The sequence below is a fragment of the Montipora foliosa genome, chromosome 10 (genome assembly GCF_036669935.1).
Source record: "Montipora foliosa isolate CH-2021 chromosome 10, ASM3666993v2, whole genome shotgun sequence".
In the NCBI taxonomy this organism is placed as follows: domain Eukaryota; kingdom Metazoa; phylum Cnidaria; class Anthozoa; order Scleractinia; family Acroporidae; genus Montipora; species Montipora foliosa.
Genome location: NC_090878.1, coordinates 10,183,911 through 10,197,810, shown reverse-complemented (window position 1 = coordinate 10,197,810; position 13,900 = coordinate 10,183,911). Strand labels below are relative to the sequence as shown.

General features: G+C 38.3%; 1 protein-coding gene and 1 long non-coding RNA gene across 11 annotated transcripts in view; one reads left to right on the top strand and one right to left on the bottom strand.

The window, feature by feature from the left end:
• LOC137974262 (uncharacterized) overlaps positions 1-13,900 on the bottom strand; it is a 43,885-nt gene that overhangs the window by 15,189 nt on the left and 14,796 nt on the right. For 7 of the 10 annotated variants that reach the window (XM_068821133.1, XM_068821134.1, XM_068821131.1 and 4 more), the window contains 8 exons: positions 11,648-11,741; positions 11,479-11,543; positions 8,231-8,343; positions 6,998-7,066; positions 3,725-3,865; positions 2,736-2,767; positions 1,935-2,029; positions 422-539 (listed from right to left, as the gene is read on the bottom strand). In XM_068821133.1, coding sequence (XP_068677234.1) covers positions 422-539; positions 1,935-2,029; positions 2,736-2,767; positions 3,725-3,865; positions 6,998-7,066; positions 8,231-8,343; positions 11,479-11,543; positions 11,648-11,724 — 710 coding nt within the window. In that variant the 5' untranslated portion in view covers positions 11,725-11,741. Of the gene's footprint in view, positions 1-421; positions 540-1,934; positions 2,030-2,735; positions 2,768-3,724; positions 3,866-3,933; positions 4,069-6,344; positions 6,497-6,997; positions 7,067-8,230; positions 8,344-11,478; positions 11,544-11,647; positions 11,742-11,883; positions 12,067-13,900 lie in introns of those variants that run through there. The other 3 variants (XM_068821135.1, XM_068821137.1, XM_068821138.1) reach the window with 3 other exon arrangements.
• Positions 4,259-13,225, top strand: LOC137974266 (uncharacterized). The gene is made up of 3 exons (XR_011117409.1): positions 4,259-4,408; positions 6,331-6,511; positions 12,868-13,225. It is a non-coding gene; the product is annotated as an uncharacterized lncRNA (long non-coding RNA).

Genomic DNA, 13,900 nt, shown 5'->3' with positions numbered 1-13,900 from the left:
GTTATGTATCGCCCTTTCATCCACTCTAGACTTTCATGATCTTCACCAGGTCTTTGAAGATCTTGAAGATCAGTAAGGCTCTTCATTGGGGATCCACAAAGTCATAAACCATCAACTGTATCATGTTGAGTGCTCTACTGATAATCCAGGTGACACTTTGAAAAGCTGGTTTTTTTAAATAAATATTTTATTAACATTTTGAAGAAAAATTGACCAATCATACAAAGACTAGAAAGCTGATGTTTGAAGAGCTGGACCCTTTGTAAGAGAACAAAATCAAATACTGACAAAAGCTGTGAGTTACAATACGTTGAGGCTAAATTAAGTTCGCTCAATCACCTGCAAGAATGGCTCAAAAATCTTAACTTTCATCAAACGAATTTTCATGCAGTACTGAATTTTGCTGTCACTTCCAACTCACTTGACGTTCCATTGGCCGTACTCATTGTCCCAGCCATATGATGGAAAGTTTTCTGGCTTTCCCAAGCTCACAGACTGTTCCTCTATTTCGATCATGGGGTTGGTCAACACCGGAACGCCTAATATTGGCACAATATTTTACAAAAGGCTTTTTGTGTACACACTTGAGAATCCTTGGAGAAAGGTAGGATAATTGCACACACACACACACAATAGAGTTTGCAGAAACAATTACGTAACATTGCAAATATAAAAAAGGATAGGAAGTGAAAATTGAAGGATGTTCCAGTCAATTAAGAGGTGATGAACTTGAACGCTTTTTCTTCCTATGAAAATGTACTTCAACTGAGCAGTCAATTCATGTGACTGTCTTCTTTACAAAGCTTCTTTTCTTTGAAGGATGGGTATTATCGGATGTTGGCATGTTAAGGGCCTACTCCACATTCTATATACCCAGGCTAAGGAACCGATCATATCATGTATTATGTCAGGGGGGTGGTTTTCAAAAAGTGTAGTGTATCAAAACTGTAATTGCCAATTAGACAAAATAATTTTGTATTAAAGGTAGACCTCCCCCCACCCAGCCAGTTCCTCAGTTGTCACTGAATGCAACTGATCAAGGTTATCATAGCCATTCTTGACAAAATTCATTGTATACTCCAGCAAATCAATTTCTTTCAACCACAATGCAAACTATTGTTCAGCTTTCTTCCCTCTATTCCTTGAGGTCACGATCTGATGCATTTCACAATTGCCACTCAGTCGAAAAGAAGCCATTTGACAAGCTGTCATGGCAGCGAGACTGTAGTGGTGATTTCTGATCTGATACAGTGGGCTCAAACATTATCATTCCGGAATAAGGATATGATTTTGCCGGTCTTCAAAAACGTTTCTACCCCTACCTCACCGAGGATTTTCCCTGCTATTGAAAGGAAATGAGGATATCCTTCCAAATATTAAAATATGTTTTAACAGCCCTCTTAAAAAAAAGAAATTAAAATTCTAGCCCTCTTCCACCAAAACCACCACCCCACTGGATGTTATAACAAATTGTCCCTAAGGATAGTCCTCCAAATGAAATATTAACGCTCCCCATGATCTTACATGTATGTAACACTGTGTGGGTTAATTCTAAATGTGGATAATAATTAATTATTAATTTTGTCCAGAGACATGACAATGAGGCAAACTGACTGAAAAATGTCACAGAGCGGCCTCCACGCCTTCTCAACAATTTGACATCACATGGTCAGAACAGCTTAGAGTGCCAATGGTCACGACATGTTCCTCTTGCTTTATTTCTGAAGTACCACACAATACCAACACTAATAATAATTTATTATACTAACACAACACTAATCCTAATTTTAACCCCAAGCTACAGAATACAAATTATATTATTCCAGGATGCAGTTCTTGTATCATTAATTTACATAAGCAACGTACAATAAATTTTAACAGCCCTCATGGGTCCCCTGCCATGAAATTACTCCCATATAGTGACAAAAATGTACCTGTTGTCAAAGGCCCATACTTCCAGCCTTCTGGCTTGGTGACAAGATCCAGTGGCAACTGACGAATCAGAACAGATGATGTCTCGAAGTGGACCCTGCAGTTGTTGAAGAACAACAAAAATAACATGTACTGATAATTTCATAGAAAATCAGGGATGATGAATGGTGAAATCCGAGACTTGCCGTGACGCCGTGACGCCGTGACGCCGAGACTCTTGTTTGTGAATCCGAGACTGAGACCAAAACATGCAAGACTTCACACCGAAATAAATGCAATATAAACAAGACTTTTAGACTCTTTGCAAAGACTGCCAAGAATTTTGAGATCGGATGAAATGTTTGCAAGTGCCAAGATTTTGGAAGTACCAATTTCACCACCCCTAAAAATCATGTATAACAGCTGGAACAAGCAAAGAAACGGCAGGTACAAAGCACAGGTCACGGGTCATCGTTTTACCAATACAGAAAGAACCCTAAACATTCAATTTTAAAGCTAACCTTAAGCCTAATTAGGCCTAAATAAAAGATTTTTGGCCTAATGTTAGTATGGGTAAATGGTTAATTTCTGTATTGGCAAAACAATGACCTGTGATTTGTGATCTGTGTTTTGTACCTGCCGGGCCAAAGAAATGAATCCATTCTAAGCTCAGTAAGAACCAGTTAGATGAGTGATACACTGAAGAGCAATCTTTGCATGAACAAGAAGACCATGGCTGCCATAACTTGACAAAGTTGAATTACTTGTCTAAAGTACATGTAACTCAATACCAGTACCTTTTAATACATTAAGGCAGCACTTACCTTTCATGTTCAAAGCCCATAAAAACAGCCCACTGAAATAAAGGAGAGAAAATCGATAGTTATAACTAGCACTTGGGATAACTCAGAGGAAAACATTTGGCCAGAGTACTGCACTCTCAACTTCACGAATATTAATTATTATTATTATTATTATTATTTATAAAATTATGCAAAAATCAATAAATTGATTTGTTATATATAGAAATACATTGTACATCGCACAATACATCCATGGATAATACTAGGTAAGACAAATTGGTTACAAACTCTTCTTTTGGAAAAAGTGTCATTCATGTCCAGTTTTAACCACAGTTTGTTGTAGACATCTCCTTAGGCCGAGTCATTCTTGATCATCATCATTATCATCGTCACAGAGTTCTCAATTGAACCCATAACCCATAACACCTGTCGCAGGTGTCACTATTACAGTGCCACCTATAAACAAAGCTTTTTTACAAATTATCCACCAATCATGGTATGCAAATTTCACTGACAGTCACGCCTACTTTCAAAGTTTGTACAGTTGTTATTTCAACACTGTTGCATGGGTTGTTGAGTTGACGTATTTACACATAGTTGTCAAAAGTGAAAGTTTGTTGGGTGACCACAGTAAGGCATGCACTGTAAGTGTTATGGCTATAAAACGGCCTTGATCAGTATTTAAAGTAGATCATTGAGTCAATCGCTGGGTCTTGACAAACTGCGACCAGTTAGCCATGCAAGTGTCGTATATTTAAGTCTAAGCACAAAATTTCAAATAGCGCTGATAAACAGTACTTAAGTCTAAGCACCAATTCAAAACGATTAGCTTTGGATAACTGCATGGTTCGCATGCTGTCACTCGCATAGCTCGCTGGCTTGCATATTGTACAACCTCCAATCACTTGCAGTGTTATGGCTGAAAATAGCATGGCACCAGATGTTTAAAATTCTAAATTTGAGAACCCTGTCATCATCATCATAATCATCATCATCGTCATCGTCATTACCCATATGCTCTCCTGAGTTACAGGTAAGTCCAAGGGAGTATTCTCAATGACATCCAGCATGGCTTGACGCACTTTCCGTCGATATTCTGCTACTTCCCAGACCTTTGGCCACACAAAGCTACCACCCATCCTATAGTTTTCCTGAAACCAAAATCAAAACAAAGATCAAATAAAGCACACTATGAAAATAGGTCGTTGCAGGCTCTAACCTTTAAATTGCCTGTTTTTCAAGTAGAACAGAAAAGAATTAGCTGAATAAAATGCACTTTATTCCAATATGGCTGCCATTTTAGTATTCTTTTGATCCTTGCAAATTGGGTCTTTTGGCCTCGTTTTCAAACATAAAATTCAAAAGAATATTTAACCTTGAAACGAGGCCAAAAGGGCCAATTTGCGATTAAACAAGAGAATACTAAAATGTCGGCCATTTTGGAGTAAGGTGAATAATTCTTGTAGAGAGAAAAAAACATTTTCGTAGTCTATACACGAGGTACTTAGGGTCTTGCACACTTCGTTACAGCATACATAACGTACAAATAAGAATTTCTCGTAAAGACGGCGCACTGCATAACAAAGAGAACTCACGTGGCTCACTTGAGCATCTTATAGCTCAGTGCGAGGCTCTGCAGAATGTTTGCTCTTACATTTATCTTCCAAAGGAAACCTTCTTTCTTGGAATATATTGTAAGTAATAGTTGGCTTTCCGTGTACATAATGTTCGACATGCCACTGTGTCACACTACATAGCCGTGAATTTAATAGCTCTGACAGCATACTATTATAATATCTTGACAGCTGTTACAATACCCATTGCCATGGCCCGGTTTTTTCGCTAAATGATATTCGAAGTAACTGGTTGTTACGCTTCGTTGGAAAACGCGATAGCTGCCACAAAGTTTTCATATCTTTGCAATTTGTTTAGTCTTATGCCTCGATCAAATCGAAACTTCAACCCCGGGGGGGAGTGGGGGGGGGGGAGGGGTACTCCCTTATATGGGCTATAAAGGGTAGGGTTTTTCAGCCGTTTTGGTCATAAATAGGGTATCGATTTTGGCCAATTTTCCGCCATTTCGGTCTTAAATAGGGTATCTATTTTTGCACTCTAGTCTTGAATTCGTTTTTTATTTAGAAGCTACTTCTTTATCATGTAACCTACCAAATAAAAGCAGATAAACATTGCCTTTAACATTGGTCTGAACTAGGGAAATAATTATAAGGCAGGTCTGCACCAGGGTATTGATTTAAGGGTCAGGTCATAAATTGGGTATCAAATTTTTGGTCAGGTCATAAATAGGGTAGGGAAAATTGCAGATTTTGGTCATAAATAGGGTAAGGGTTTTGGGAAGCAGGCTGCACACCCCTACCCAATTTTTCTGGGAGTATTAGTACAGATATATTAGGGGAAAATCTGAAAATTTGATCCAAAAATGTTTCATGACGTCTATTTAGCAAAAAAAATGCAAATTACTTCAAGAATTGCGAGCACTTTATGACCCCAAAGGCAGACCGGAAACAGGTTTTCTTGGCCAAGGCGAAGCTGGAGGCTGTCTCTTGAAAGTCCCGAAACTTTGCAGGCCATTTTCGGGTGTCACAATTCTTTTTGTATCTCAAGAACGGAGAGGATTTAATTCGTCAAACTTCAGTTATTTTAATTTTTGTTACCTTGAAAACATGTTAAAAGATCAGCTTTCCAAAACAAAAAAGGACTTTCGAGAAACCGGCCCCTGGAACGTGTTTTCTACACAAGGACCCAGTCCCACTCTGTCAAGGCTAGTGTTACAAGCCCCCGCAAAATTAATGAATTGTTACTGCCCTGTACCCCGAACAAATGCATTAAACATGTAGTTACAAAAGCATAATTCTACGGCTATGTTCCTGTGACTATGTCTGGGAGTCAGGGGTAGGGTGCCATGGTTTCACTTGACTAGTGCATAACTGGCGACACATTGGTCAGTGGCCTTAAACCTAAATTTCATAATTATTTAACCCATTGACTCCTGGGAGTGAACTGGGGGTGTCCTAGGACGTTTGAAGATTCAATGGGTTAAGGATGGTTCCTACTAATTCAATTTATTTTTGCCCTGGCTTATGATTATGCAGAAAATGTAGATCTTAATAAGTGTTACTGAAATGCAAAAAGAAAATTGGGGGTAACCACGCATTTTTCAAAGATAATTGATGAATAATATTTGTAAAGAGCTGTAAAATGCAAAGCAATGTATGGCATTCTTTCCCAAATTGAAGCTTAATTATCTCTCATAAATGCATGGCTACCAAGAGTACTTACTAAGGTCTACTTTCTCCAGATAGTTTTAAACCGCGCAAAAATATCCCTGTATTGGTAAGCATCACCGATAGGAAACTCAAGTATCTCGAGATGCGCAAAACGTATGCGCAATAACAATAGTACCATAGGCACCGTCCTTAAGCAGTCCTTTCCATGATTTATAACCACCGACCCCCAACTGGTGGTGTCCTAGGGGTTTCGAGGTATCAATGGGTTAAATGCTACAATTTTCCCAGACTTTTGTCTATATAATAATTTAAGTAGGGTTATCTATCAATATTGAATATTCAATTTCTGGTGGTTTTATCTTTACCTTCAGGTGGCAAAAAATACCTTGAATGCACAAATGTGGGTCTTGGTGAAGAACAGATAACCTGGACTGCCGACCATATGGCTCAGTCCAGAGTACACTGGACTTTCATGTGGGAGGTCGCGGGTTCGAACCCCGGCTGACTGAGGAGAAAGTGCTTCCTTTGCAATTCCATCTACAAAATTTAATGGTAAGACTTTCAAGTCTTCTTGGATAAGAACTATAAACCATAGGCCCACCTCACAACGCTTATTCGTACATAACTCTGTGGGACGTTAAAGAACCCACACACTGTTTGAGAAGAGTAGGGGACGCACTCCCTGGTGTTGAGAGTGAGTGTAAGATTACCGCAGGTCTACATCAGGTCCCAGTTGTTCAAACGATGGATAGTGCTTTTCGCCGGATAAATCACTATCCAGTGGATAAGTAATAGCGAAATAATTTGCACTATCCAATGGATAGAACATCCGATGGGTATCGTTATCCACCTTTTGAACAACTGGGGCCCACTGTATAGCGCAGCGAATACTAACCTGCTTCAACAAATAAAAGAAACAAACAATATTTATCTCTTATTTTATTGGTTTGCATTGATGCAAAGACATCGTCAAGTCCCTGAACCACAACTAATTGAAATAGCAAGACATTGTGCTACGGCACCTGTAAGCTAACTCACCGTATCATCCCAGGACATTTCATCAACACCAGTCTCAAACAATGTCTCAAAGTCAAAATTTATCCTCTCCTTGTCAGCAAAAATGAAAGTAGAGTAACCAAGAAACAAATTAACTTTAGTTAATAACAATCATAAAATCTTATTAGAAATATTTAACTGTAAGCCAACAACCTTAGCAGCATTCTGGCATCACACTTTTATTGGTAATAATTTTGACAATAAATTGTGACAAATAAACTGTTGGAAATCAGAAATTGATTACAAATTTTCCATTGTTTACGCCTGACAGCCTGATTCGCCAACCATCCCGATAGCTCTCTACGAGCTAAAAACGGTAGCCACAATTTGCCATACAAATTGACCTTGCAGTTCCCTTGGTTTCTGTTTCGCCTGGTACACCACTGTGTCCGCCATTATCAAATTGCCTGATCACGACGTCCTTTTCATATTCAGTACTGATTTGTAACCTCCCCGCTTCAACATCAATTGTATTATGCAAAAGCTGTTTCGTTTGTAAACGGCCATTCCTCTACTACCGGTAGGGCCTTGGACAAATTGCATTCCACGTACAATTGTATGCGGCTTAACAGCGAGGGCAGCTGTAGTGTCAACTATTACTAAATTTACTTATAGGCCATTTATTTATATTTTACGTTGTTCGTGGCACAGTGCATTCTGTTTATATGCAATGCATTCTGGTTGGCTGACAGGATACCGACAAACCAATTCAACTGTACAAAATAGCCCAAATAATGTTATGTAAAATTATTATCACTCCACATACATTCAGTAGTTGAAAGACTATTCAACATTGAGAAATGACCGTTTTGATGTCCACTGTTGAAGACCCTTGAACACTTTTTTTAATCAATCTACTGTATTTTCTCAGCAATCAGTGGTGTGGAAAGCCTTTTCAAATTGCCCTATAATGTCACCCCAAGTGAGGAGGACATTTTCCACAAGATGTGTTTAAATGACTACAATGAAGGGTCTTATCTTTTGTTTTGCTGTTGTTGTTGTTGTTGTTGTTGTTGTTGGATTTTCATAGTTTTGCAAAGTGAACACTGAAGTTCCGTTTATTTTTGAAACGTTTCTGGCTTTTTCTCTTCTCTTGGCCTGTTACTTAGTACACTAGCACTTGTACAGTTCAAGAAACTTGATTGCAACAATTTTAATTATCAAGATCCACTGTTTCTTCTTGCGTTAAAACGTAATATTACGTTAATAGCATACCTTCAGCAGTCCAGCTAGCACAAGTTTATTGACATAGACAGCGGCAGTGTGACCAAAATAGAATATGAGAGGAAGACGCAGACGATCAGGGCATTTATAAAATGATGATTCATCTAAAAGAAAAATGAATAATATATAGAGCTCCTGTGTTATTTATTCTTACAATAATTTAACCTGGCTTGAGACTGCAATCCAATCGGAAAACTGTACTTGGTCAGCGGTCAACTCTAAGAAACAGTTGACCTCGATGAGCTCTAAAGTTGAGCCCGCGATATAGTCTCGTGTCACTGGTCAGCAGATACCTTGTTTTGACAGGTGTCATTTAACTATAGCATGGATGTCCAATATCAAAGACGTTCCCGCCAAAAAACGAGGGTTTCACATTGGCATACATGGAGGGTTGGCCTACGGTCATCAAAACCAAATAGTGCTCCGCGCGCGCGGAGCTCCGCTATTAACAACCATGTTTAATAATTGGGTCCTGAAAAATAAGTATCTTTCCCTGCCTTACCTACTATGCGAGCATTTCAGGGTATGGAATAGAACCCATACATTGTTCATAGCGAGTAGAAAATGATAGCTCATTGTATCAGATTTGAAGCCTTCAGAGATCCATGTGGTTAGCCGGGGATCCCTGTATAACAGATTTATGTACTGGCGATATAAATCTCAAGCTGTGTCTCTGTGTGTGGGTTTACCGGATTGAAGCCTCTGTAGCTTATCTGTAGCTAGAATTTAGTTACTTGTTAAGGGAGTGCGGTGAAGGTTGTACACTGAATGGTAGATTACATACTGTCTGTTGACCCCTGAACCAGTCTCAATGAGGTCTAAAATCATCAGGCAAAGGGATATACGGTTTTTAAGTGGACGTAGGTGTTAATAAAATTATTGATCCAGTGACAAGATGAATGCAGAGGGACGGCAAAACTCATTGAACTCAATGAACATGATGGATGAATCTTTTATTGGTGTCAAGTGTGTTTAGCAGTGGGCGCTAATTGGGGACTCTGTGTAGCAATCATTGGTTTTTTAGGAGAGGGAAAGGCCGTTTTGTTTTAGTGGCGAGGAGTGTGCTTTTATACATGTACAATACTTTCGGATATCAACTTTTCTGTTACAAATCCTTTTAGTACTGCAAAATATTCCAGTTGGAAACAGGAGGGTTTTTTGGGTTCAGTCCATGTCAAGGCGCAGCTAGCAAATCAAATCTCGTCATAATGCTACCTACAGATATGTCTAGCGTCATCGCCACTTGATAAGGCCCTAGATCTGTACGACGGGGACGACATCACAACCTGGAAATCAATCTGTCCTAGGTGCAACATATGCGAGGACTCTCCTTTTCCCGCCGTCGTTGCTTCCTTTTTATTTTATTTTCATTTTTTGTTTTGTTTGTATGAGTAGCTTTAGTTATTGTTTTTCATTTAAGAGGAATCCACTGTAATAGACCATTTTCGAATTCTCAGGGCTGGACTGGATCTATCACGAAATGGAGGCTAATGCGGGCAAATCTTTTGAAATGCAAATTAATTTGCCAGTATTAGCCTCCATTTCATGCTAGATCCAGTCCAACCGTTAGAATACGAAAGTGGCCTATTGGCTAGGCTGTAGTGGTCTCCCTGCTTAATAATCCTATGTTTACAAATATTGTATTCAAATTAGGCGAAGCTAAATAAATAAATAAATAAATAAATAAATAAGTAAATGCCTTGTCCACTTCGCTTGGTTTCCAGCTATTTTTATCCTTATAAACAATACTTCGAGTGAGCTTTTGTCGTGTATTGAATGGAATTTTGTGTGCAATATCTTCACATTTTTTCAGTGAGATAAGGGTGCAAAAATTTTATACCCCCAAACAGAATTAAAAATTCAGTGTGTTAACCAAAATTCTGAAGCAATTTCGCCTTCTTTCCAATCTTGACGAGTGTACGTGATGGCAATAGTCACTCACCAATACTCGTTGTCACGTCTGAAAGTCGCTACCACTAATAATCTTGTTATTATGGTTAGGTAAAGACAGAATTTTATTATCGCTAGAAAAAGTGCTTTATAACTTTGACAGTGGGTACCTGCACTGCACGTGCCGATTTTCTTCATTTCGTAGTCTTGTGTTGGAATACAAGGGAATTTAAGAAACGACGACGGCTACGACTACGACAACACCACAAAGCAATAATATCATTGGTTAAAAGAGCATAAGTAATCGTGCTGCACGTGCAGCACGGATTTTAGCAAGTATGTTTGCGGTCCTCTGCATAACGACGACGTGAAATCACCAAATTTGAAGTTTTGACGACAACGTAAGTATGCAACAGAGAATCCTTCATTCTCTATTTTAACTTTGAAACCTCTCGCACCGATTTATTTTTAGGACACTTTGCCCACATTGTACGACGCGAACTAGACTGAATAATCGCGAAAGACTTATTATAGAGCCAAGTTATATTTTGAGGTGGTTTTCGTCGACCATCGCCGTCGTAGATCTTAAATTCCCTACATACGAGACCGTAACGGTCATAAAGTGGCCGACATTTAAGGACGATACGTACTAATTCAATATATTTGTGCGGTTTTTGAATATGCGGGAAAAGCAGATCTCAAGAAGTGAAATTCAAAAAGGAAAAATTGGGGGGTAAGCACGCATTTTACCAAGATAATTAATCACCAATATTTGTAAAGAGCTTTAAATTACAAAGGAATGTTGGGGCGTTCTTTTCGAAATTGAAGCTTAATTCTCTCTGAAAAAGGCATGGTTACCCCCAACTTTCTTTTCGGATACCAAGAAAAATTGCTAAGTTCTGCTTTCTCCGCATAGTTTTAAACCGCGCAAAAATATCCTTGTATTAGTGAGCACCATCTACAGGAAATCCGAGTATCTCGAGATGCGCAGAAAAAGTATGCGCAATGACAATAGTTGGGACCGTCCTTGACAACTGTTCACCGAAGTGGAGGTGGCTAGTGGTGGATATTTACTGAATTCCGCGTACATCTGTATGTGACTTAACAGCAAGGGCAGCTGTAGTGTCAACTATTACTAATTTACTTACAAGCCGTTTATTTATATTTTACGTTGTTTGTGGCGCAGTGCATTCTGGTTAAATGCAATGCATTCTGGTAAAAGGTGGAGAATTCGAGACTTCGTCGCAGCTTACAAAACTTCTTAAATCCAGATTATGTCGTTGCTGGTTCGTTCGCTTCGCTTACTCCGCAAGCAATAATATTTCTTAAACTCGTTTTATTCCACTCACCTTTCAAGGCAGTAAAAAGAGTCTCGTATAGATCGTAAGAATTTTCAAAATACTTCTTGATCTCACTGAAATGAAAATTCAAAGAAAGCTTATCGGTTTAATTTAAGAAGGCATTCTAAACAACTGCACTAGAATTTAAAAAAAATGTAAAAATTGCATATTTTGTTACCTTTTCGTACAAGACGATAAATCGCAAGGTTTTAACGAGTGAAGAACATGTTTTCCACTTGGTTCGAAGACAGCCATATTCAAAGGTTTGCTAGCTGGAAGGACACAAAACCGAAGACACACAATGTTAAAGAATCGAACAGGTTATTTAAACCATAGTTCACATAGTTGGACTGGTTATGAAACCGTGGAGACTACAAAAGTGAGAACTGACATCGTGCTTCATGTTAACTTTACCGTGACCATGCACAATTCTTTGATTTCACGCGAGGTTGCACCTGAGGTCACGCAGTCCATGTTGGAAGAAAGAACAATAACGAAAAAGTCTTTTGGGAATTTGACTCTATTATTATGCAAAACTTGAGCTACATTTTTCTGTTGTTTTGGCACCAACATGGCCGTCTTATCACGTTAATGCAATCAAAGAATATTTTGTCCTCAGTACACAACTGAATAAATTAATCGAAACTTGATTCAGGCTGTCTTTTTGAAAAAGGGTGTGGCTTGTGCATGGTCGGGGCCGAAATAGGTGGTTAAACCAGCTCTGTAGCGGAATCCTTTGCGGTCCAATATACATTTGCGGTACTGTTTGGGGATCATTTGCGGTCCTGGGGTCATTTTCGGACACGTACAGCTCGAAAAATAATACACTCTTTGTTTTTATAAAAACTTCTAATTTTGGAACTTATCCTATATACTTTTGCGATGTGAAATTGAAAACGTTCTTAAGATGTTCTTAAATTTACAAACTGAGATGTGTATCTTGCAATAAGAAAACCATTGTTATGTTATACAAAATATGCCCGTAAGTATTTGGGTTAATTTACATTTAACCTTTAAAATAAAAATCCGCAAAATAAAAACGTTCTTAATCGACTCTCAGCGTGAGGAATGTTCTTAATACGTTCTCAAAATTTTGGTTAATCTCAGCCTCAACGTTCTTCTAAATAAAGATTTAAGAGTGTATATCTTAGAGAGGCCGAGGTAAGATATGAATGAATTCAACGAATTGCCTACAGTATGAATATGTTGTATATTAAAACAATGACTACCTTTATCCATGGCACATCTTCTAGTATTGCACCATTTTAAGTTAATATCTAATCTTTTCGCTCAATCTTGGGCAAATCTCATACATGTAATACAAGATTTTCTTATGCTGGCAATCTTTACGTTAACAAATCAAGGCTTAACCCGGCAACAACTTTATTCCTTTGCTAGATTTGGTCCAAAGCTGTGGATTTCTTCTTCAATCTACGTTTAAAAGTCTTTTAACAAAATAGTTCATGCATTTTTATTAAACTGAGTTACTTAAGAGCGAAAATGACTGAGCCTCTAAATGAGGGATTGTTGCAAAATTTATTATTCCGGAACAAAAATAATACCGCTTTTAATAGTAATGTATTGACGTCGCTGTAATAACAATTGCCTTTTTCTCACGTGTTTACTCTTTACTCTTGTTATTTCACGCGTACTTGTGATTAAAAAAACTTGATTCTTCTGGTTATTACTCGTTTACCTGTTTTTCTATTAATTTTATTTCATTATATTTGTAATTTGTAATTTGTAGGTGGCGTAATCGTATAAACCATGATCTCCTGTATAAACGTAATTTCACGCAGCCTGTTGATATATGTATGGGTAATGAAATGAGTGAATTTCACGAGTATATCATTTGATAAGCTATTGATTTCATGGTCATGCCATCGGAGACAAATTACGTTTATAAGACGCCATTTTGTCACTGTAAGAAAAGTTGCCATGGCAACATTGTAATTTAACATGTGAAGTTATAAATTAACGCTGAAATTTCGCGCCAAAATTAAGGAGTAATTCGTCACCCATGTTATTAGTTGTATTGTTGGCTGTTTTTATTCCTACCCGACCCGATTAGCTACGCTCTGTTTGGGTGGTATTGGCGTATTCTTTTGTTAAATGTTCTAGTAGTAAATTGAAATTGAATAGACTTCTGCAGGGACTGAGAGTCGCTCGGTAAATTAAAGAAGCATTCAACTTCAAAAGTTGCTCGATATTCAGTATGCTGACGCCACGTTTCAGATAACTTTGAGCCGAAATGCCCTCACAACGCTTTATAGGTGGATTTCACGTGACAACGTAGCCGACGTGTTAGTGGACGAAAACAAAAGATCTCTCATTGGCTCCTTTTGTTTGTCCACCAGCAATTGTACATTACGTCATTGTTATCTGTGTCTCGAGAGACTGGTACTTGCAAACCACCTATTATTAAACATTC